Raw genomic sequence first — 22,743 nt, 5'->3', positions numbered from 1 at the left:
CTAAGGCACATTATTCGGCTGCCGGCGCGGGTGACAGGTGAGTTGCGGTGGGGAGCAGTGGGGGGGGGGGGGGGGGGAGGGAGAGGGAGACCTCCCCTCCGTTCCTCCCCGCTCTCCCCTACTGACCCCCGAATCTTTAGAGACAAGCGGGGAGATACTCGGCTAAGGCACTACTCACTCGAGTAATGTGCCTTTTCGAGTATACTCGCTCATCTCTATTGCTGACCTTTTTTTTTTGTTTTAATAATATTTTTGGTGTTTTATTTTTTCCCTAACAGACAATAACAAGTTAACATGTACAATAACAAGGATATACAGTTATAACATTCTAATTAGTCTAATTCTAATAGACATCTAATTTGTGTCATGAATTAAGTATGTTATGGGGTAAAAATAACATCTATTGGTTTAAACAAATGACTAAAAGGGAAAGATAGATAAATAAGTAGTACCAGGTAAAAACAAAGAAAAAAGTTACATACATAGTTCCTGGGAATTATCAACTATCTGATAGAAACACAGGACTCCACAAAAGTAGAAAAACACGACAATCCTCCAGATATACACCGATTGCTAGATATCCAAGCTCTCCATTTATGTACGACTTGCGAGAGTCTAGATGTGTTACTTGCAGACATTTTTTCATGTACATATGTGTGGTTGATCAAATAAGGGAGATGGAAAAATACCCCTGCAGCACCACCTATTGGATGGCAGCATTCCTGCATATCAATTTCCGACCTTTTATACAGGTCTTTGAAACAATGATTGGGAATTGAAAAGCAAGCCAGAATCCATACACATGCAGCTCTTTGGAGTGTTTGCCCCTCATCAGTTTGCAGTACGATTCTGGCTCGGCTGGTGAGAAGTCTAGGACGTGAGTCGGGAAGGGTATTCTCACTTCCTAGGCCGCAGAATTTCCGCCCGTGGAAGCTGCCATAGGATTGCATTAGAGAACACAATCCTAGGCAGATGGTCGCGATTTGTCTGTGCGAAATCACGCGCAGAAAACAAATCGCGGCATGCTTTATTTCTGTGCGGGGCTCGCGGAGCCACACACAGAAATGTCACTCCCTGGCCGCCGGCTCCGGTCTCCGCATGCGCCGGCAGCCGGCACATCAAAGAGCCGGACCCGCGGGAGCAGGTGAGTGCCACACTGGTCTCAAGCGGCCTTAAAGAGAGCATCTAGAAGGTGAGTGAAGAGACTTATAAGGCCATTCATGCTCCCCTGGGAAATGGGTGCAAACAAGGAAGATGGAACAATACCTGATCAAAGTGATGGTTTCTCCTATATTAGCGATATAAGTACTTTTCCAGTGCCTGAGAATAACCAAATCTGATAATGCCAGCACTTTGCAACCCAGGATTCAAAATTTAGGTAGGATTAGATTGCAAATAATATTCATCAAGGTTAGTGAAGGGGATTGCTGGATTGTGCAACCAACTAGAGAAGATAACTGAATCACAGAGTCCCAATACTGTTGGAGAAAAGGGCAGCTCCACAATATATGCAAAAATGAAAAACGTTTGGTACAGTGTTAGCCAGTAGAGCAAAGTATGATTGTTCTCAGTAAGAGAAACCAAATAATCTTGTAGATATGATACTTTTTAATGGCTAATAGAGATGAGCGAGCACCAAAATGCTCGGGTCCTCGTTATTCGAGTCTAGCTTTTTGTGAACGCTCCTTCAGAGAGGGTTCCAATCTTATACCATAACATTACAATTGGTGGGGGTCCAACCTCTGATACTTTTACCAATCACAAAAGTGAAAGTTCCTTCAATCTATTCCTTGCACAGCGGCTCTTCCTGCCACTTACTGTGCAGGGAACTGCAACACAGCCCCATTCTAGTGAATGTACAGTGGGTGATTGTAAGCATCAATGCATGGCTAGCCTTAGCTCTGTGCGGTCCATGCGGTTGCATACGGCATTGGATGCCAGTTGGTAAAGAAGGGCACCGATGGAGCTCTATGGCCTCCCTTAGTCCACTTAGTCATGTGATTGTATTGCTCCATGCAATGTGTAGCAGCACCTTGTGGACCTACACAAATCCTCGTCCTCCCAGCTCTGACTTCCCCTCCAGCATCTCAGAACATCAGAGAAGAGATCGATACGTGAGGAGGGTAACTCGTGTAGCTGTACAAGACACTGCCATGTGGTGGAAGTGAGCTTATTAAATAAATAAGCCTAAACTTTGCACTAAAGGGGGACTTCTGTGGCACAAAGGGGGCACTGTTACCTTTATAGGGTTAATACTACCTTATGGAGGCACAAAAAGGACATTGTTAACTTATGGGACACTGGTAACTTCTGAGGATACAAAGGAGGAATAATTATATTGTAAAGGGCACTATTACCTTACAGGGGCACAATGGAGGTGCTATTACCTTGTCTCCTTCTGTAATTTTTTTTTAGTGCTTTCTACACATGCACAATAGAACCAGACCACACAGTAGAATACATAATTATATATATATATATAGATAGATAGAGAGATTTATTTTCTTAAATCCAAAGGGTTGGGTGCAAAAAAAGGATTCTACACAGGGTGCCATCGAACCTAATTCTGGCCCTGCGTCAATGTGTAGGGAAATACTATGAAAGAGCTGCATGGCTATCACCTGTAATAGTATGCCGCTTTTCTTTGAGAACTCAATAGCCAGTAAGAAAGTAATATTTGGAACAATATGCAAATTACCTATCTTCCCCACAGGAGTTGGGTCCAACCTGCTTCTTTCTACGGTTCCAGCCTCAGACCATGAGAACTTGCTGGGTAATAGGAGATCTCATGGCTCAGCCAAAACAGCTCTGCTTACTACCACAGTTATGTCAGTAACTGCTGTATTGATGCCTGCTGATGAAGAAATGATTCTCCCATTTATGTCTACAAATAGGGATAGCTAGTAGAGATGAGCGAGTATACTTGCTAAGGCACATTACTTGAGCGAGTAGTGCCTTAGCCGAGTATCTCCCCGCTCGTCTCTAAAGATTCGGGGCCGGCGGGGGAGAGCAGGGAGGAACGGAGGGGAGATCTCTCTCTCCCCCTCCCCCCCGCAACTCACCTGTCACCCGCGTCAGTCCCCGAATCTTTAGAGACGAGCGGGGAGATACTCGGCTAAGGTACTACTCGCTCGAGTAATGTGCCTTAGCGAGTATACTCGCTCATCTCTAATAGCTAGTATTGCTTTTCAGTTGCGAATGATGATTTGTGACAGTGGTTGCCCCAGAGGTCAATCCTTCACCTATGTTACTTACATCACTTGATCAGCAAGATACACAGTACTATGCAAATGTTTTAGGCAAGTGTAGAAAAAAATGCTGTAAAGAATGCTTTCAAAAATAGAAGTGTCAATAGTTTTCTTTTGTCAATTAACAAAATGCAAAGAGAATGAAAAAAAGAGAAATCTAAATCAAATGAATATTTGGTGACCATCCTTTGGCTACAAAACATCACTTCTTGCAAAGAGACAGGGATGTTGCCGGATTATAGTTAGGTGTCAATTTCATATGTAGGTTAAAATATAGTCATTAACTGGAACCTAATCAGCTGTGTAGGAGGCTTAAAACTAGGTGAAGAACAGCTAAACTCTGCTACAAATGTGAGGTTGTAGAAGACAGTTTCATGTCACAGGTCATACTGTCCATCACGGCAAGACTGAGAACAAGAATAATCTTTTCGCCCGAGTAGTCAGTACCTCGAAAAAAGCGCTGCTCGAGTGCGAAATCGCCCTAAACGAGTACATTCGCTCATCTCTAATCATAAAGATGAATTTCGATCACTATAGGGTTCTATGGCAGCCAAGGTTCAGTTCAGTAGGACCATGAGAAGTCCAGTAGCCGTGGCTGTAGAACACCCATGTGAAACCCATCTTGCATTTACTTATTTGATGAAATCAGTCATATGGCTTTATGAGAATTTAACTTTCTTTTTATTCACAAGCGAGAAAGCAAAATAATTTAACAAAAGAACTATGTTGTGTAACAGAGACTTCATAAAATCAAACTAAACACCAGAAAAAAAATTATAAAAAAAATTAAGTTACCACAATAACGATACGTGAATACCATTTTGTTAAACAGCGATTAAAAAATATATATATCAGCAATACAATATGACTGTGTATGACGAGCGATTCATGGGCGAGACTGGTCGCCCTCCCTGCCCCCACACCGGTAAACCGAACCCACTGATACACATGTATAAGTAGATAAATTGGCGAAATATCTTTCAAGCGCAGATGAGATTACCACAACACTGTACAGTCACAATAAATAGGGCAGTTAACAAGTTTGTGGTTAGACACTGACGGAGCGGCGATTAATGGGGTCCTCTGAAATTTACAACTAATGATAGCATGTGCTTGGTTTTATAAGTCCCCACATTAATATATGGGTGGGCGCAGATCCCGGGGACCACAGCTATAGGCACTGATATGTTTACACACAGCAGATCCATAGGAAAGTATAGGTGCATAGACTTCCATATACACAATGCTCATATATGGACATGCAAGTGGTGAACATAGGTGCCCTCAGCAGTGATCCCTGGCATCTGGTTTTGGGCTCCATACAACTGCGGCTGTGACTGCAGCCAGAGACAGCAATGGGCCCTGTGCGAGAGTAATATATAGGCCCCTTGAATACCTCAGCATACAGCCCCCCTGTACGTCTTTCTATGAATCCGCCAGTAATTGTACGAAATCTTATTGGAAGCTGCCATGGTGGTAGTGGGCCCCATTACCTACTAGGCCCTTGTGCAACTGCACAGTTTGCACATATTGTATGTCGACCCCTGTGCAGGACAAATTCTACAAAGTTCAAGCACATCCCGCATTCCTTTCCAGTAGCTTTACAGCACAATTATGGACAGTCCATTGAAGCCCCCGGACTAATGTCTATGTTTCTTAGATCAAAAAAATACTTAAAACTTGGTTCAAACCAGTATAAAACCATTGATACTGCTCTGTCGTCACACGATCTCGGCAAACTCTGGCTGGCGGTGATTTAATTCTCCGTCATTTACCACCACAGACCCTGATAGGAGTGATAGTCAACATACACCCCCTTTACATGGCTACTTCCTGTACAGTCCTGTTGTTTCCATAGCATCACGAAGGTGTACGGCGAAAACAGGACGAACATGCACCACAACATTATGGAATTTGTCAAAATCGTCCAGTAGGTATAAGTCTGCGTTCCTTTCAGCAGGTGGTCGCCAGTGACTGATGGATGGGGGGCTGGAAGCATCGTACATGTTCCACCGTGGAACTGTCGCTCTCGACGGATTTCATGTATTTGTTCAGGACTGCGAAGATTTCGTTGTTCAGGATCTGATACTTTCGTATTCGGTCGGCCATTTTCTTCAGTGGCTAAAGGAAAGATAAGATCAGCTGTTAAATATGTCAGGTGGTTTGATACAGCTTAAAGGAATCGTTCACTTTTGCTAAACATAATTGTATTAGGGGAATTAGTTAAGGGGTTTTCATCTTTTCTGCAGTGGTTATGTGGTTGTTTACCCACATGACCACTGTGGCCAATAGGAAGCGCCGATACTGGATATTGTCAATGATATGCCGTAAATAGGCTGAGGCTTCTACATTAGAAGCTCATGTGACCTGTTTACAAGATGTGGGACAAAAGACCTGGTGACTTCACAGGCCATACGTTAAATGCTATGGTGAATATAATACCAAGATATAGTTTGGGGCAGGGCGGACTTAAATATGTAAAAAAATAATTCGGCTAAACCCCCTTAAAGGGATAGTCTAGGTATACACTCATGTACTGTGTTATGCCTATGAAGGGCCAGAGGAGGCGGTGACCCAATATTCTTTCTTTGGTGGTCTTTGAATCCCTATGTGTAAGTTGTGTCAGAAATATCCCTTCTAGTAGCAATTCCCTAGCATCTAAAGGTCAGAATCACTCCCATTAACAGTTCCAGTAATATAAAGGCATGCCTCTAGGGAATTATGTAGGTGGAAGCTAAAAGAATGTCTTCCTGGCTTCCATCTGGCTGGTATGTTTTGGTATAGAAGAGCAAAGTACGCTACACCATTTGATCCTGTGGTAGCCAGTAAATGTAGCTGTTTTTTAAACTAGGTTGTCTATGGGTGGCCGATGCCACATTATGTAATCTGTCATGGGCATTAGGCCGCTTCCAGATTTCCGGCACGATAGCAATGCAAGAAAATTGCAGCGATATCGCATCGGTGGTCCGTGCGATATCTCTGCGTTTTCTCGCGGGAAAAACACGATTTTTTGACACTACAAAGTTGCACGACTTTATAGCACCAAATGCAAGGATTTGTAGGGAAGACCTTGAAATATAAGCCCTACCCCGAAAATAAGCCCTGCAGTAAAAGAAAACTAAAAACAATACATCACCTAAGAAGCGCTGTCATCTCCAGCATGGGTCTCTTCTTCAGCTCTGGCACTTTTCTTCAGTCTTCTGCCAGCCCTTCCTGGATTGGAGGATAGAAATCCCCACCTCCAGGAAGGGCTGGCTGTGATTGGTCCATGAACGTCATCGCTCAGCCAACTCGAGTCGGGACTCGATGAACCAATCAAAGCCATTTGTTTATTCATTCTAATCATGCCACAACTCTAATTATTTGCATATCTGTCTGAGATGTTACTGCATGCTGAGTTTTGCAGCAAAGTGATAACTCCTTCTAGGAGCTTCATTTTTTTTTTTGTACAAAGAGTTTATGTTTTACATAAAAACCTGAGAAAGATCATAGAAACTTTGGTCAAAACGTCGCTTTTTTTGTGGACTACGATTAAAGAATGTATTCTGTTATTTAACGACTGGTAAGGAGATTCATTCCTATGTGCTGCCTCTCATCTTGCTAATACTTGCATAAAAAACCTGATTTTGTACAATATGTAATTTTTTGATTAGACATTCTCTTTAAGGGATTATATTCCAATCTCAATTGGTCTAACAATACCAAGCCACACCTTTAGTATACAGATTTAGGGCGCGGGCAGACGAGCGCATAAACGGCGCGTTTTTGCAACCAAACGTATATACGTGACCATCTGAGGCAATGGTTTCGAATGTATTCGTTCACATGGGCGATTTTACGGCGCGCAAAAACGGCAATTCGAAAAAAAAACAGAACATATGCGACCGAAATACGCGCCAACGCATATTCGATCGCCGAAAAGACCGTTTGCAAAGTAGGAACAAACGAAAATACGCTTTCTAGCTCTGGTCGTGATCGGTGAAAAACCCTCGCTGGGGCGATTATACGTTGCGCTCGTGCGAACGTAAATACGCCTACGCTAGTCTGCCCGCACCCTTAGCTTTATCCATTTTGGACTCCAACATTCTTAGTACTCTGAGTATTGTCCCCATGGGGGTTTAGGTCCTGTGTTCCCTCACCTCTGGAATGGAGCCCTTCTTATACATGCCTGTTATGTGTAACTTTCTGTATTTCCTATTAATCTCTTATATCACTTGTATGTCAGAAAAACTAAATAAACTTTTGAAAAAAGTATTTCTCTACTGAATGCGGCCCCCCAGGTGATTGCACTTACCACATTTTTAATAATTTCATCCTTCCCATCTTGCCTCTGGACTTTCAGAAGGTGATAGCAGAAGTCAAAAAGATCAAAGCGGCGCTGCTGTCCGAGTAGCACAATAATGGCGCAACCTGCCCAGTTCAACCCATCTCCAAAGCACTGCCTACAAGAGGAACCACACAGGGAAACATTTACATTAAAACTAATTTACTAACTGCGAAATTGTCAGAATGGTTTGTTTTGTCATTTTTTTTACAATCCTCTTTTATTAGAAAGGTCCTCCACAAATAGGCTGATCATTGGCCATTACTGGGACCCCCGATGATCAACTCTAATCTGCAGGAAAATCCAGCAGAAAGTGCTACATTTTCCTGCAGCACCACCACTGGATAAATAAAGTATTACATGCTGCTCAATGAAATAAGTGGGCTTGCTTTGTAATGCTGAACAAGATGGGTCCTTCAAAGAGAGAGCAGCTCCTTGTAATACTAATCATCTACTAGAATAATCACCTCAAAGAAATTCTGTATTTTAGTTTGACATGTGAATGTTGCCTCCTAGTGGTGGATCTCAGTCTGTTATAAAATAGATGGGACATTTACTTACTCTGCTGTAAACTCATTGGTCCCCACAGGAATGCAGTAAACAAACTGCATGGCACTCCAGAGGCGGTGAAACTCCACACATTCATCTACATGCATCACTCCATTAGTAGGGGGAGGGCCACGCCATATCGGGTCCTGCAAGTAACTGCGTATCCGAGTCAAGATGACTTCAAACATGGAAAGCCCACAACATAGTCTCTCCTTGGTCAGTAGGTCACCTTCCCTGGCAATGGCGATTTGCTGTAAGAGAGCATGTGCAGAAGTCCAATGTCAATACATATCAGACCCTTTTAGATATTAAATCTATAGCTGTAAAATGTAATATATTCTTTTAATATAAAGATTTTCTATGGGAACTCCAGTAAAAAAAATATTGTGTTCATTAAGAAACCATTAGAACCTGCTAAGAAGGGTTAAAATACATTTGCTAGCAACTGAAGCTGGTGGATGATTATGAATGATTTTTATGGTTTACTGGAGATTTTCGCTTGGCCTTTGGAAGCCGTAGTGACTCATAATAATTAAGCCATGGTTGACATAGCAATGTGGCTTGAACAGGGTACTAATAGCTTTTAGTTGGCACCAGACGGATGGAGGCTGGGGGCAATCACCCACCACTTATGTCCATATGGCGAGATAATCTTTTTCCTCCAGACGGCAGCATCTTGTGGGGCTGCATGAACATTCTCCTCCTGACTCTGTCCCCTCCCATCAGTCATTCTGGAGTGAAATTGTCAACCCCGGCCACCCCCACAACACAAATGCTTAACTCTGTCACTGTATTTATGAACTTGGCTCTGGTATTGTATCTATGTATTGAGTTTGGTTTGTGCTGTATTTATGTATTGAGCTTGGTTCAGGTTTTGTATTTATGTATTGAGCTTGGTTCAGGTTTTGTATTTATGTATTGAGCTTGGTTCGGGTGCTGTATTTATGTTATGAGCTTAGAGTTTAGCAGCAGTGTTTCTTTAAAGAGTTTATCCTTATAAATCAGTGACAATATCATTACGGCGGTTACCTATCGCCAGCTGAGGACTTCCATACCTGCGGTGTGCCCAGTCTTTCAATCAATGGGACTAGATGCAGTGGAGCATACTTGGCTTCAAGCCGCTTCATCCTCACCTCCAAACGTTCCCCCTCTAATAGAGAAAAAGTGAAAACACCCCATCAACAAGGCCAAAACATTTAGAGGAGTTTAAAAAGTTTATAGACTGTACATTTTTGTCTCTTTTTGTTAATTATATCATCTTTCTATTTGCTTACCCACATAACAGGCTGGACATACCTTTGATGTATACACGAGGTAGGATGTTCTGGAATGGTGCTGCATGAAGGAGATCACATACCTCCTCCTGAGACTGAGAATGGAAACAGAAAAAATACATATAGCAAAAAATATATTGAGGATAAAATTCTGGATCTTGCCTTATTGCAATAAGTAGATGTACTGATTGTATACATGCTTTCTCCATGCTTACTTTCCATATCAATTCCTGCGTTTACTGTTATTCTATAGGAACTTTCATTTATTTACTACCAGATGTTAAAAAAATCTATCCTGGTCATGTGACAGATACAAAGGTGTATGGCTCATTACAAGAGCCAGCACTGATCTGTAACTAGCAGTGTATCTGCTTCATTCACTATGGGTTCTTATTGAATAACAGCAAGAAAAGATATTGAAAATCATGAGGAATCGATACAGAAAGTATGTAAAGTTTTTATTTGGAATAGCTGGAGTAAGATGAAGAACTAATTTATTTCATGAAGTTCTTACCAAAGCTTGTTCAATGAGCAGACAGAAGAGCACTGCGTTACCCACTTCTCTCAGGCTCTGGAACACATCTGTCTTCAGTTCAGCATACTCTATGATGTCCTTCAGCTGATGGTGGAAGAACTCCAGGATGCCTATAACCGATTCATAAATGGTAGGCTATAAAACTTCCATTATGTTTTCATTGCTTTCAAGTTTTAGGGTGTCCGTTACCCCGATGATCCGTTGCAACTGCATGCAGACTCTTACTAATTGTCATGCTGCAGCTGTACCTGGACTTGCTATTGTTGCAATTAGCAAATCCTAGTGCAGCCCAACAATTAGAGGTGATCAGCATGCAGTCTTGGCAGATCATCTGTACAATGTACAGGCACTCTGAGGCTAACTTCACAAGGGCGAGCGCGATATGGAGCCATGAATCACGCTCGCCATCCATGTGAAAGCTCTGAGGATGTGAGGTGTTTGCATGGCAAAACAGCCTTGCATTACTTGAATGTTTTCAATGGGAGATCTTGCATCGTGTGCACCTTGCACATGGTGCGATGCTGCCGTCACCCCCATTGAATATAATGGGCGCTGCAATGCGAGAGTACGCAGCATGATAGCACATGCTGTGATTTGTTTCCTGCATAGTATTACATTGCGGTGCCAGGTAGGGAAACATCTCTCATCTGCATGACCCAAAAGAATGGGGTTAATGTTTGTGCGAGATTCGTGCGTCTTGCAACGCTCAAATGTCGTGCTATTTCTCATACTAAAAATACAGTGGAGATAAGCTTTATGTACAACCCATTTATAAGCCATGCAAATAAAAACATGCAAGCATGCTCCCATTGATTTCAATAGGCAGTTAAGTTTAATACATGCTATTTTCGTGTGCTATACGCACAAAAATAGGACATGCACATGTCACTGATCCATTGAAATCAATGGGTTCTATTCACTGCATATTTTGCACGCAAAAAGCGCAGTGCAAATGCGTTCGTGTGTATAGGCCCTTACCTGGAGATCCGTATTCATGGCGAGGCAGGCGACAAATTTTTGGCATGACCTCAATGAGAGTCTTCACATACTGCAGTATGGTACCCTGAAGCTGTAGAAGGCAAGACACAGATCTTTAATTAATAGTCATAGCTCCATAAAAAAAGAAGTATATAAGGGCTCCGGCACACTGGCGATTGCAATATCGCTGCGTTTGTTTAACGCGAATGTCAATAGTACTTGAACCATTCACATATTTTCTATATAAGTGGTCTCTAACCTGTGGCTAACCAGTTGTTGCAAAACTACAATCCGCTAGGCATTCTGGGAATTGTTAGAGGTGCAGGTTAAAGACGCATATGCAGAATCCATTGAGGTTGCATTTTTTGCCATTACTGCAAGCTGCAACTTGCACTGTGACCCTATTCACTTCAATGTGAGTTTCAGGTCTCAGTGATTTTGGTCGCACAACCCCTGTCGTGAAAAAGTCGCCATGGAGCCCTAAACTAATGGTACTACAAGCTGCCTAGAACTGTACTGAGTCGCTCACTAGTGACAATGACAATATAATCTGGTAATTTTAGGCAATGGTGAACAGTATCATCTTATCTCAACTACATGCAATATTCATTCCTGTTCATCCATGGAAAATCCCAGCCCATCCGTTAAATAACCACATCCAGCCATGGTTACACCTCGTCTTACCAAACTTTTGACAATCTTCAGTAGTTCCTCCATCACAACAGCTATTCCCTGATATCCCAGCAAGCGGCAGATGGTTTTGAAGTGTGGTGGACCCACAAAATTTCGGTATGAACTGTAGATGTGGCTGTAAGCTATATTGAGGGGCTACAAAAGAGGGTAAAAAACAAAAATGTAGCATCAGTCATGTCTTAATGTAATGTCAATTACTGTTGTTAAAAAGATAATGATGTGTATCAATCTGGTCGTTAGTAATATGGAAAAACAAGAATAATATTGCCCAGGCAGAGCCTGCCGTAACAAAGGGATGAGGATTGGGCCAAGAAGCAGTAAAGGCCCTTTTACACGCAAAGATAATCTTTCAAGTGACTGAAAGATATAGCGATGTATTTGCATAATGTGTTAATAGCCACTAATGGCCATTAACACTTTATCATCTTCATTTGCATGTAAAAGGACCTCAATGAGTTGTTTGCAGAGCCTAGCTTATGTATAAACACACACCCAGCTGTGCAAACAGCTGCTGACACATTCCACTGTTTTCTCCCAGCTGTCGGCAGATTGCATTGTTCTTCTCGCAGCTAGTGTAAGCATGCCGTGAGGAGAACATCATGCAGTCTTTTGAAAGATGAACGAAATACATTCAAATGGAATGTATTTGCTCAGTCTTTCAGTGGCTGAACGATGGATTTTAAGTTTAACTAAAATCCATCATTCAAACGAAAAGTACACAATGTCTGCGTTTACATCTAACGATTATCGTTTGGACGAATTTTGAGCGATAATCATTGCGTTTAAAAGGGCCTTTAGGTGGCAGTCACCTCCTAGGGCTCGTTGTGATAGGATGTAAACCGAGTCTCATCATTATCAGCCTATTGGCACACTATGCAAAGGAGGGAGCCATCCGTGCCAGTAATTATGACAGAGCAATTTTATACTGGAAGTCACTAACCTTTGATCCATACAGATAATAAGGCTGTACATTGGCTGGCTTGTCTCTCTGTGGCTCCTGTGTGAAAGGGATAGCTGTACGGACAAACCTGATAAAGAAAATGTACGTGGTTAAAGTGATATTCCCATCTCAGACGTTTATGGTATGTGCACAGGATATGAGACAAGAGTCCTAGAGGTGAGACCTGCATTCATCTCTGGCCTCCCCAGCCCCTAGCTCAGCTGTACAGTATGTGGTAGCCAGGGTGTCAGGATTAAAGGGGTTGTCTGCCCTCTTTTTCACTGATGAGCTATCTTCTGGATAGGTCATCAGCAGTTGATGGACAGGGCTCCACTGCTCATGATCCTCATCCATCAGCTGATCGTCCATTGCAGCAGGTCAGATGTTGTCATCAGCGGAATGGACAGGAAGTGCGAGCGCTGGCTTCACTTACATTGAAATCAATGGGAAGGCTGCAGTGCAACGGTACTTCCCGCTGCTCTCTTGATCAGGACTGGATTTGGCTCCCTGACCAGCGGAAAAGCAGGAAGTGGAGTAGCAGCATGGCTCTTTCATTATTTCAATGGGAGTGAGGCTGGGGATTGCACTTCCTGTGCTGATGGCTAATGACAACGTCTGATAGCGGGCCGGATGATCAGCTGATGGACGAGGGTCCAGAGTGGCAGACCCCTATTCATCAACTACTGATGGCCTATCCAGAAGATAGGTCATCATTGAAAAAGATGGCAGAAAACAGTAGACCGGCCTCTCTTACACTATTTCCGTAAGTGCTATAGAAGTAAATGGGAGTTATGGAAACTGCATAGTGCAGCCCGCTTGGCTGTTTCCGTACTCCTGGCCACCCCAGCTGCAGTGGCAGAGAGGTATTGTCATTTCACCAATGACTGGCCAAGATGGGAATACCCTTTAAAACGCTTACAAACATATTAATTAAATTAAGCAGAACTAAGGGCTCCCACACACGTTTTTTTACGTGACTATCAATTGGACTTTCTAAAGTTAAAAACGCATCGCATAAAAATCCCAAAGCACAAACTTGCGAAGCGTTTTTAACATTAGAAGGTTCCATTGATATTCGCGTTAAAGAAACGCAAGTGTGTGGGAGCCCTAAGTAGGTATGGACACACCAGTTAATGCTGGGTGTAAGACGCCCTAAATGCAGGGTATATAAGGTTTTCACTCCTCTTCTAAGTATCTAACCCACCGGTTGGTTGATCCGTTGTAGCAATAATTTGGTAAGAAGTCAAAGTTGAGCTCCCAGAACACATGCAGTGTGTTTCTACCATACGGAGCAGATACGTTGTGATTGGCCTCCCGGAACATGGCGTCAAAGCTGTCCAATGTTAAGTGCTTGGAAAGAAGTCGGTGTGTCAGACGGTTGATGTCAAGAAGCCACTCCAGTTCCTGAGGACATGAAGAACAGGTGAAATGTAAGTGATGGCAGGTGGAAGGAAAAAGCTTACGTTACCCGCAGCAATCATCAAAAAGAAAAGTGCCAGATAAATTATAATGTATTCTGTATAGTAACATTCTGATAATCTGGTCCTTGAGACCAATGAGATCCTTGATTATTAAGGACTCCAAACCACTGCACATACAGCTCACATGATGAGTCCATGATGGTTTTGCACCAGTCCATGTGTGTTGGTGCTTCAACATCAGCACTAGCTCATGAGCATGAGTCCTTTAAATGGGACCCGTGTGACATAATTGTATTAATACTTGCATGTATGATAACACAACGATTCTGAAGAATCTTTCCTTAGAACTCTGCACTGTATTGTTCCTCTGTGCCATTGGGAATCCTACTAGAGGTTCTATCATATTTTAAACCCACCTCCCAAGTAAGGCTAAAGTCACACGTACGTATGCATTTTTATATTTGCCTGCCAGCGACGTAAATACGTGTGAACGGGTGCACAAATCTAACGTTTGTGCAGCTGTTCAGAAAGCACAGGCCCAGTGCATATATGCCGACCCGCAATGCCGTTGGGCAGGGAAGACAGTTTAGCTCTACTAAGCTGTCTCCCCCTCACCGGCTTTCTACACGTTGAGGAGGTGGGACCTTAGCAACCAGCTCCCGCCCCATCCTGCCCACTCCCATTGCAAACAGCCGGCAAGGGGCGGTGAGGAGGAGGCAGTCACGCTGCTAAACTCCCTCCCACCTCCCTTCTCTGGCAGCTGTCATGGGCTCCCATAGGAGTCTATGCAGCCACTGCCAGCCGGCGTGAAAGCGCCCGACTGAAATGTGCTATCTTGGCTGGCCAGGCGCTTTTACGCTGCGGGAATACACCCATGTGAACTGATGCATTGTAAACTAATGCAGCAGAAGGCCAGTGTATATCGGCTGGGCGTGAAAGCACAGCCGATATACACTATTTGTCTGTTCCTCTGTTATACTTCCTGTAAATGTATGAATATATTGACAACTGGGTGTTACCATTCACCTTGTCAATGGGATTTGTTCCTACACAGTCTGAGCTTGTGAAATTAGTGCTGACAGTTTCAGGCAGTGTAGGGACACATTCTTGAGAAGACTAATAGTAATGTCCAGTTGTCAGTTTATTCATACATTTCCAGGAGGAATAAGAGAGGAACAAACAAAGCAAAATTCTGTGAAAATATGCTCCAAAATTGCTATCTCATGAAGAATACAGGTATCTACAAAGTTTGGGAGTTTGGGGTCATTATAGACTCATAGAAGGAGGTGCGTGTAAAGTAAATTATGGGAACATTTTTGTATACATATGGGAAGGATTTTGTGACCCATTTGTAATACTGCAGAAAGAGTAGATCTCAAAATGAGCAACAGGCTGCACTTCATTTGCTCTGTGGTGGCGCTGCATTGGAATTGAAACCTTCTCGACAGGTTATCCATCAACTTAAAGGGGTTATCCCACAAAAGACTTTTATCACCTATATGCAGGATAGGTAATAAATGTCTATTCACTGGGGGCTTCACCCCCATTAGAATGGGGATCCTGAGTCCTGCAATGAGGTAGAGTTTGAATACAATGGTGGTCACACATGCACCCTGCTGCTCCATTAAATGTCTATGGGGCCAAAGGAAACAGCTGAGTACTGTACTTGTCCACTTTTCATCAGCCTCATCAACGCTGAATAAAGCAGCAGAGCGCATGTGCGATCGCTCCATTCTAGCTCCTTCTAACTGCATGACTTTGGTGATCGTTGGGGCCGCAGCGATCAGACATTTATAACCTATTCTATGGATACATGCGAAATGTCCTTTGTGGGATAAACTCCTTAAAGTTAATGGGTCTCTGCAGTGGGCCACTTTCTATTTTTTGGGGGGTTGTCCAAAGCAGACAACACCTTCATACATGGTAATACTGCTGATAGATTGCACTCACCACAATAGATGTCAGATCTTCACTCTCGAAGCGACTGATGGCCTGATCCAGAGATTTGTACATGGCGGCTGAGATTCGCTGAGTGATCAGCCTGTTTAGGTCAATAGATCTGCCCAGCAGCTGTATGGGGGACACATATGTGGTTATAAGATTTTAGTACAATGGGTCTATGACATAGCCTTTATAAGGATCTTAACATGCGGATGAAGAAGTACGCACCTGTACATGTCGCTGCTTAAGCAGTGTCTCGTAGCGATTGGATGGCGGGTATGGAATGATCACACCATAGTTCTTACATTCTGCCCGAAAGCGCTTATCTAGCAAAACGCTGGAAAAAAGGAAAGAAAGACTCTAGCTTGTGGCTACATGGTAATGGACAATCTATAAACACCAAGTAGCTTTTTAGGGCTTATTCACATGGGCGTATTTGTGTGCATTTGCTCATCCATACGCAGGGAATAGAACCAATTGTTATTAATGGGTTCCTTCTCACTGTTCTTTTTTGCGTATAGCCCTTTAAATCAGGGCGGGGGAGATTCCTCCACCCATGTCAATGAGTGGTGTGTGCGCACAGTATTTGCGCAGGCACACGCGCAAAAAAGACTGCACTGTGTAAATACGTTGCACAGGAGCGAACGTTTTTGCTAATTCACACAAGTGTATTTTCATGTTTTCTAAGGGTGGCTTTACACTGTACGAATGCTGGATGCATAAATGCCCTACAGGCGGCCCAAGGCTTATCGCTCCTGTACTGTCACATAGGAGCAGCTCTCCCCCACCAGAGAGCTCTTCTGTTCACCCCCCTCCATCACCGTGAACAGGCAGTCGTTCAAAGATTAATGATCGCCTGTTTACACTAAGCGATAACCTGCTCAATAGTCGCTTTGTTTCGGTGAGCTGAAACGAAGCCACTAGCAACTACTGAGTGAGTTCTCGCTCCGTGCTCTGTCGGGTCCCGTGTTAACTTGGGACAACTACCGCTCAGAATCACTTGTTTGACAGATTTTTTTTTCCAAATGTTTTCCCCTATAAGGCCACCCTTGGGGCTTAAAGAGATAGGCGCATGTGCTAATACGCTCGTCGCTACGGAGAGTATTAGTGCATGAACCAGTGTCTTTTTTTGACTATTCAAACTCCACGCTATTACGCGCAAGTTAGAAGAAAAAAGTGTGCAGGACCTATCTTTCTCGTACATAGAAAACCTACGTGCGAGAAAGACAAGTTCTATTTTTTCCCGCGCGTAGTATTAACACTAGAAATGCTAAGGCACATTACTCGAGCGAGTAGTGCCTTAGCCGAGTATCTCCCCGCTCGTCTCTAAAGATTCGGGGGCCGGCGCGGGTGACAGGTGAGTTGCGGCGGGGAGCGGGGGGAGAGAGATCTCCCCTCTGTTCCTCTCCGCTCTCCCCCGCCGCTCCCCGCCCCCCAAATCTTTAGAGACGAGCGGGGAGATACTCGGCTAAGGCCCTACTCGCTCGAGTAATGTGCTTTAGCGAGTATACTCGCTCATCTCTAATTAGCACACAAGAATCCCGCTAGTGAAAACAAAACTATTGAAATGAATGATTTCATATCATCCCGTTTTGAACCACGGGACAAAATAACAGTTGTCTGAAGAAACCCTCAGTCTACAATGGAGTAGACTTTAATAGCACACGGAGCCATAATAGTCATTGCGCCAAATCACGCACCCGTTTTTCCATAGGGACCTACATACCTTATGAAAAAAGTTGAAGCAAGCACTATTCTGGACCGATGTGCAGATGAGACTATTACATTTTATTCAATGAAGATGCCAAAAAACAGGACACCATTAGGAAGACGTCTATGTACTGCCCGTATTTCACAAATGCAATGCTTACAGATGCAGCAGGAAAATTCAGATCTGTTTAAATTTTTTTTTGCAAAAAATTAGTTTTTTTTTTGTGGGCACAAGGCAGATGAGTTTTAGGGCTTATTCACACGGCCTGCCTCCTCCCCCTGCAGAAAGAAACACCGTATATCGGCCGGGCGTGAAAACCCAGCAGATATACGGACGTGTGAATAAGCCCTTAAACACTCAATTGAATTTCCCCTGCGTCTATTATCACACTTTTTTTAAAAGTAGCATTTAAGGCGATTTTGGCACTTTCAGTTTTTGTTGCTTTTTGTGGCAAAAAAACACCACATTCAGATGTTATCTGTAAGTCATTAGGGAATTCTGAAATGTCCCACAAATAATGTTTTTTTGGGTGTTTTTTTTTTCTTACTTCATCATAGAAAAATGCCAAAGAAAAAAACATGGGTGACCAAAAAAACATCAACAAAAAATGCCTGCAAAAAAAGCTGATGTCATCCAAAAAAAACTAATGTAATTTTTAAGGCATTTTATTTATTTAATTTTACAAAAAAATCTATCTGCAGAGACAGTTTTACTAAATGCTCATCCACACAATCCATAGTGAGGAGTACTTCTAAGTACTTACCTGCCGGACATGGCCTTGTAGTAGGCAAAGATCTGGTCTGATAACTTGTACACAAACTGGTCAAAGCACAAATTAACCTGGAATAGAATGAAGGAATGAAAGCGAATGATGCTCATATCCAACATACATAAAAGTATGAAGTGTGTGAAGATATCAGTCCCACTAAGAAAGTCACTTACCTCTGCTTCAATTTCATCGTAGAGGAACTGCTTCTTAAACTTGGTTAAAGCATAGTAGGCACTGTCATTATACAAGTCGAGGGGATACAGAACGTACCTGTAAGGAACAGATTATACAGGTGATTTGTCTATTACGCATTTCTTTTTATTTAATATACAATCCATTACAATAAAAATGATGTAAAATGAAAAAAAAATGGTTTGGTACCGTGTTAGCCAGTAGAGCAATGTGTGATTATTCTCACAGCGAGAAACCAAGTCATCTTGTAGATATGATACATTTTAATGGCTAACAAAGATGCATAATGTTACAGCAAGCTTTCAGGGATATCTCGCCCCCTTCGTCAGGCTATTGAATGAAACTAGTTTGGATGGCACACAATTATAACATACAGATGCACAGGGGAGGGGAGGAGAACACATTCCTCTTGATCATAGGACAGTTTTATGATGCGTCTTATCTCTCCTTCAACCTTCACATGGAAGAAGATGCAGCATCTGATCTGACATCCTCCTCTGACCCCTTTGGTGACGAGTTGTTTCTGTCCACGGGATCCTCTTTCACCGGATGTTTTTCACACCATTCTCCGTATACTCTCCACATCACAGCACGAGAAAAACCCATGCGGTTGGCAGTGATATCCTGGCCCCGACTAGTCTAGCACCGATGATCATGCCTTGTTGAAAGATGCTCAGAAGCTTGGAATTTACCATTCTTAGGCCTCATGTCCATGGGCGGGTCAGGTTCCACATGCAGGAGCCCACACCGGAATCTCACCCTGCCCGAGGCTGGCGACCATACTTATCTGTTCGGGTCTTCTTTTTTCTGTACTGTGGATGCGTGCAGAAGCAATGGCTGGCGTGCGGGCGCACGTGCGCAGTACAGTTTTTTCCCTAACTCCTGCTTTGAACGGGCTGTGGATTGGACAGCTTTCATTGATTTCAATGAAAGCCATCCGTGCGGGAACCACACTAAAATGGAGCATGCTGCGATTTGTTTTCCGTATGCGGAATCCAGAAAACAAATCCACATGTGTAAATTCAAATGGTTCCTATGGGAGGCTTGAACTGCGGATCTTCCGCGCAGATTCCGCAATTTAAATCCGCCTGTGGACATTGGGCCTTAGGTGGATTCACACTAAAACTGGTCCATGGAAAACTTGTGATGTGATTTTATGCTGCACTCTGGGGTCACCAGTCTAATTTCCATACAGGGAAGCGCCAATCATGAAAGGGTCGGTGTCTCTAATAAAGTGGTCACTCAGTATAAATGTAAAATACTGACAAACTAAATGTACCAAGAATACAGGTGATGTTGGCAGTATTGCTCAGATGTGGACATCTGCGTGGGACTACTGTCAGTGACTTACGCATATGGAAATCAACTTTCCCAGTTTTCACTTTGAACTACCATATTGGGGGTGTTATGTAATAGAACTTAAAGTGAATATCCACCCTTTAAAGGGGTTGTCTGGTTTCAATATAAAAACTTTTAAAATGTTGGAATGAGTTAAAATAAATAATAATGCATACTCACCTGTCCTTCGCCTACACTGGGGAGCAGTTAACCATCTCCTGCTGCTCCATATCCGTCCTCCGCTGCCGGAAGTCAGGTGACTGTTGTGGCTAATCAAAGGCAGCAGCAAACTCCTGGCATCACGGCGCCCAGGATATGAGTTTAGAGGGTGACGCTGCAGCCTCTGATTGGCTGCAGAGGTCACCTGACTTCTGGAACGGAGGACTGGGACAGAGCAGCAAGAGCTGGTTAGCTGTGAAGCAGGAGACTGAGGACAGGTGAGTATGTGTTATCTTTGATTTTAACTCATGCCCAGCATTTAAAAATGTTTATATTGAAACCAGACAACCCCTTTAAGGTTCTTTTACATACATAATGATAGGTAGAAATTGCCCCATGTAAGCAACCCAGTGACCACCCTACACAAAGAGAGGGATCAGTGATGGTCCAATATAGCATGACCAATTTTTATCAACTGCAACACAAAAGCAGACTTAGCCTGGGTTCACACGGGACAGAATTGAAGCAGAATTTCCGTGCGGGGTTAGCCAGCAAAGTGTACGAGAGTTTGCAAAAATCTCACCCACATGCTGCAGCCAATCCATTGCGCCAAGCCACGCGGAAATGGACATGTGGCTTGGAAAACAAAGACACCGCATGTCAATTCTTTTTTCATTTCTGCAGCGGCCTCTCTCCTCTCCTGAAGCTGCGCTTATAACGCGGACATCTCGTGATTTTTCGGTGCGGTCATTCCGCGAGATTTCCGTCCTGTGTGACCCCAGCCTTAGTGCTACTCCTGTTCTAAAGAATATTGCGACAATCTCTTACTCCATCATAGAAGGCTCCTTGGTCTCCAGGATGTGGTCAGTAAGAATCCAAGGCATAGACATCTCGATTGGGAACTGAATGCGTCGTCCCATGGTGAGCTCAAGGAAGAATTCTCGGAACCAGAGCTGAGACAGGTCACAACACTGCTGCAGCGCCTCTGTAATGAGTCCGGGATACAGATGTCAGTGAAAAGCTATAATCGCATAATAAATGCAGGTTTTACTAGTAGCAAGCATGAAACTGTGATGCTAATTTTCATTAAAAAAGCCAGTGATGCTAACAGTGGGCATGCTGGTGACAAACCTTGCTGTCAATGGCACGGTGGTTACTAATCTGGTCCTAGCCCAAGTAGTAATCTGTATTGGCCCAGTAACCGTTGCAGCCTTGTTAGTTGCAGTGTAGCTCCTGACATCCTGATCCCTGACCAACACCTGGCACCAGGGGGTGGGTGGAGGTGGCATTTTGCTATAGAGGCCATCTGTCCTCACTGTGCACTCCTGCTCTGAATTATTTTCTTCAGCAAAACAATCTTTAAAAAGGAAGATTTGCAAGGCTTTGTAATATTCTTGCGTGTTCTATCTAGAATCCTGCTGCCACTGAAACAAAAGGGGCGACCCTTCCTCTGGATCAACATTGGGAGTTAATAGGCTGAACTGGATGGCCATATGTCTTTTTTCGGCCTTACATACTATGATAGTAGTTCCAGTGTTACCATATGGATAGCAGAACAGGGTTTGAGGGTCTGCCAGATGTCAAAGGGCTGAATTCAGTTTCAGACAAGGGGTAGGCAGGATAGGCAGCCACATTTGTAGGACGCAGCTGCCTACATTGCCTGGGTAGAGTGCACTGCTCTAACTGGAACAACAGCATTCACACGGTGCCTACAACATTTTTCGAGGGTAGGGAATGGAGTGCCATCTCAAAGGGGTTAGCCACCTTACATACAAAAAGTAGAAGACTGTACATCATTTGTATATGTGCAACTTACTAATGTTAACTCTACACTAATTCTGCAACATTTTCTAAAGCCACACACTGTCACATCCAACTTGTCTTGCAGAACGGCGCGGACGCTCTATCCTACAAATAGCTGCCAATGAAGGGGCTTGTGATGGGATCCTGTTTATAACATCCAATGCTCTGCGCCATTTTCTGCCTCATTTGGACCTACATCCAGGAAGGAATCTGGATGTAAGTCCCTCTACTGGTGGACATTTCTAGGACAGAGCAGCTGCGCTGTTCTGCAAGGAGACTTGGATGGTGAAGAGACATAGTTTAAGAAAATGCTGCTTCATTAGTGTACAGTATGCATTAGGAAGCTACACATATATCTTTTATACGTAAGGTGACCAGCCTCGTTAATGCTCAGCTGGCAGAATGGCAAACACAATTTTTGTGTAGGAACAATTCACCCCCCCCCCCCCCGCCCATTACGCACCACTGAAGTTGAGCAGGTGAGTGAAGAAGAAGGAATGTTTGTGGAACTCCTCGATAGCTTGTACGATGGGTCCATCCAAGCTGCTGCGTAACGTCTTTTTAGAGCCGCTCTTGTCAGCTATGAGGGATTCCAGCATTGTGCGCACCATGTACAACTATACAACAGATACAAGTCATTAACTATACAGAGAGTAAAAGGAACTACTAAATATAAGGAAGAAAATATGGAAAAAATACAAAATACAGAAAATAATCAACTTCTATCCAACACTAAATTTAAAGGGGTTTCTGACACTATCATCTTTTTACACACTGCGTATTTTAGATGCGATACTGCTGAAACCTCCCCATCCCTGTTCGCTGGTTTTCTTGCATTTTGCACGCTCTGCCAGCACACACCACTGCA

At 43.4% G+C, this 22,743-nt stretch overlaps 1 protein-coding gene across 1 annotated transcript in view; it reads right to left on the bottom strand.

Annotated features, from left to right (window-relative positions):
• Positions 1 to 3,916: 3,916 nt before the first annotated feature.
• Positions 3,917 to 22,743, bottom strand: part of CYFIP2 (cytoplasmic FMR1 interacting protein 2) — a 75,876-nt gene continuing 57,049 nt past the window's right edge. Inside the window, exons 17-32 of the mRNA XM_066590472.1 lie at positions 22,339 to 22,492; positions 20,901 to 21,057; positions 18,557 to 18,653; positions 18,378 to 18,454; positions 16,132 to 16,240; positions 15,913 to 16,032; positions 13,746 to 13,945; positions 12,542 to 12,629; positions 11,593 to 11,736; positions 10,909 to 10,999; positions 9,910 to 10,040; positions 9,418 to 9,490; positions 9,177 to 9,271; positions 8,134 to 8,372; positions 7,543 to 7,690; positions 3,917 to 5,369 (exon numbers count right to left, since the gene is read on the bottom strand). Coding sequence (XP_066446569.1) covers positions 5,202 to 5,369; positions 7,543 to 7,690; positions 8,134 to 8,372; positions 9,177 to 9,271; positions 9,418 to 9,490; positions 9,910 to 10,040; positions 10,909 to 10,999; positions 11,593 to 11,736; positions 12,542 to 12,629; positions 13,746 to 13,945; positions 15,913 to 16,032; positions 16,132 to 16,240; positions 18,378 to 18,454; positions 18,557 to 18,653; positions 20,901 to 21,057; positions 22,339 to 22,492 — 2,091 coding nt within the window. The 3' untranslated portion in view covers positions 3,917 to 5,201. The remainder of the gene's footprint in view (positions 5,370 to 7,542; positions 7,691 to 8,133; positions 8,373 to 9,176; positions 9,272 to 9,417; positions 9,491 to 9,909; positions 10,041 to 10,908; positions 11,000 to 11,592; positions 11,737 to 12,541; positions 12,630 to 13,745; positions 13,946 to 15,912; positions 16,033 to 16,131; positions 16,241 to 18,377; positions 18,455 to 18,556; positions 18,654 to 20,900; positions 21,058 to 22,338; positions 22,493 to 22,743) is intronic.

The sequence above is a fragment of the Eleutherodactylus coqui genome, chromosome 2 (assembly GCF_035609145.1).
Source record: "Eleutherodactylus coqui strain aEleCoq1 chromosome 2, aEleCoq1.hap1, whole genome shotgun sequence".
In the NCBI taxonomy this organism is placed as follows: Eukaryota; Metazoa; Chordata; class Amphibia; order Anura; family Eleutherodactylidae; genus Eleutherodactylus; species Eleutherodactylus coqui.
Note: the sequence above shows the minus strand (reverse complement) of the source record. Positions and strands in the feature narration are given on the sequence as shown.